The sequence below is a fragment of the Austrofundulus limnaeus genome, unplaced genomic scaffold (assembly GCF_001266775.1).
Source record: "Austrofundulus limnaeus strain Quisiro unplaced genomic scaffold, Austrofundulus_limnaeus-1.0 Scaffold320, whole genome shotgun sequence".
Classification (NCBI taxonomy): Eukaryota; Metazoa; Chordata; class Actinopteri; order Cyprinodontiformes; family Rivulidae; genus Austrofundulus; species Austrofundulus limnaeus.
The window spans coordinates 540643-542123 of NW_013952722.1; the positions used below are offsets into that span (position 1 = coordinate 540643).

The 1481-nt window shown below is 47.0% G+C and overlaps 1 protein-coding gene across 1 annotated transcript in view; it reads left to right on the forward strand.

The window, feature by feature from the left end:
• LOC106527344 (uncharacterized) overlaps window positions 1–1481 on the forward strand; it is a 130155-nt gene that overhangs the window by 2910 nt on the left and 125764 nt on the right. The window contains exons 2-4 of the mRNA XM_014022186.1: window positions 531–688; window positions 768–883; window positions 953–1094. Coding sequence (XP_013877640.1) covers window positions 531–688; window positions 768–883; window positions 953–1094 — 416 coding nt within the window. The remainder of the gene's footprint in view (window positions 1–530; window positions 689–767; window positions 884–952; window positions 1095–1481) is intronic.

Here is a 1481-nt window from a genome sequence, read left to right on the forward strand (position 1 = left end):
TCCTTCGTCGCGGCGCTGTGACGTATGCGGCCGACAAATTCGGCCTTCGGAGGACCCGGCCTGTTGTTTTGGACACAGCCGAAGATAACATAGTTACAGAGATCCTACCATGTTTTTCTCCCTTATGTCTGCTTCAGTTTTCGGTGTTCTGTCAAGAAAATTATCACAGCGTCGTGGCTTGTACTGCATGACCCGGTCCGCTCAGAGGAGCTTGAAGCCTGCAGAGTCCAGTACCGGCCCACACAGCCACACATGTTCGTGAAGCACAGAACAGAAGGAGGAAAAACATGTAGATCTTACCCACAAATAGTTTCAGTTGGTCATTTTTTTTACTCCATTTGCTCACATCTGAAAGAAATAATCCAGGAAGTTGTGTGCTCAGAACACACTGATGATGATGATGAATTAGTTAACTCTGAATCTTCAAGTTCATTCCTTGCTAGGAATCTTGGCGTTAATGCTCACAGGCTCACAGAAAATATATCACATACATAAGTGACCATAAACTTTCATCCTTTGTCCCATTGCAGATCTTCAGCTTCATCCCCTCCAGCCAAGCCAGGTCTGTCCCCTCAGGTTTGTCCGTGAGCGGCTTCCTGGTGTTCACTCCCGAAGCTGAGGAGGAAGTCAGAGACCACATCCAGGTTCACGTGGACAACATGGAGACATTGCAGATCCCGGTGCTCGGGTGAGCAACTCTGGACCTTTTAAAAGAGCAGCAGCCATCTTGAACAGTGCTTCAGTTGTTTCACGTGTTCCCGCTGCAGGTCTCCCAAAGCGTGCTGTCTTGTAACCGACTCGCTGCTGGACTTCGGCTGCGTGGTGGCGAGCAGTCAGGTGGTCAGCAGACTTCATGCTGTAACCAACGCAGGCTCAGCAGCAGGTGAGTCGAGTTGTGATGATCTGAGACGTGAGCTGAAGGTAAAACCTTACTGTGTTTGTTATCATGAAGGTGCATTCCACGTTGAGCTCAGCGGTGTCGACTCCTCGCTCAGCGTTTCACCGCTCAGCGGGGTCGTAGCAGCTGGCTCCACCCAGTGGCTGAATGTGGAGCTGCACACGGACCGACCCAGACAGATCCATGACAGAGTTCTGTGAGTTTAACCAGAAACAACTCACACATGTTAAAGAAACCAGGTTATTATTAGGCTTGAGCAGCTGAACGCTGTGAAGGCCTGTTGTTATTCTAATGTAATTATTATCATTCTCCTCCGAAAAATAAGACACATACAAAAACTCACCAAACTTTACATGAAATTGTTCCTCTACCCATATTTTAATATTTTAACAGAATTGAAAATGGGCGTGGCCAAACGGCTCTACAGCACCTCAACATACGGTAGAGCTGAAATTCGTTACGTAGGTAGACCACCCCAAGACAAGAAAAAAAGTCTCTTGGTAGGCCTGTCGCGATAGTCAATAAATCAATTAATTGCATGATAAATTTTTTTGAGGTCGGTAAAAAAATGAGGACGATAAGT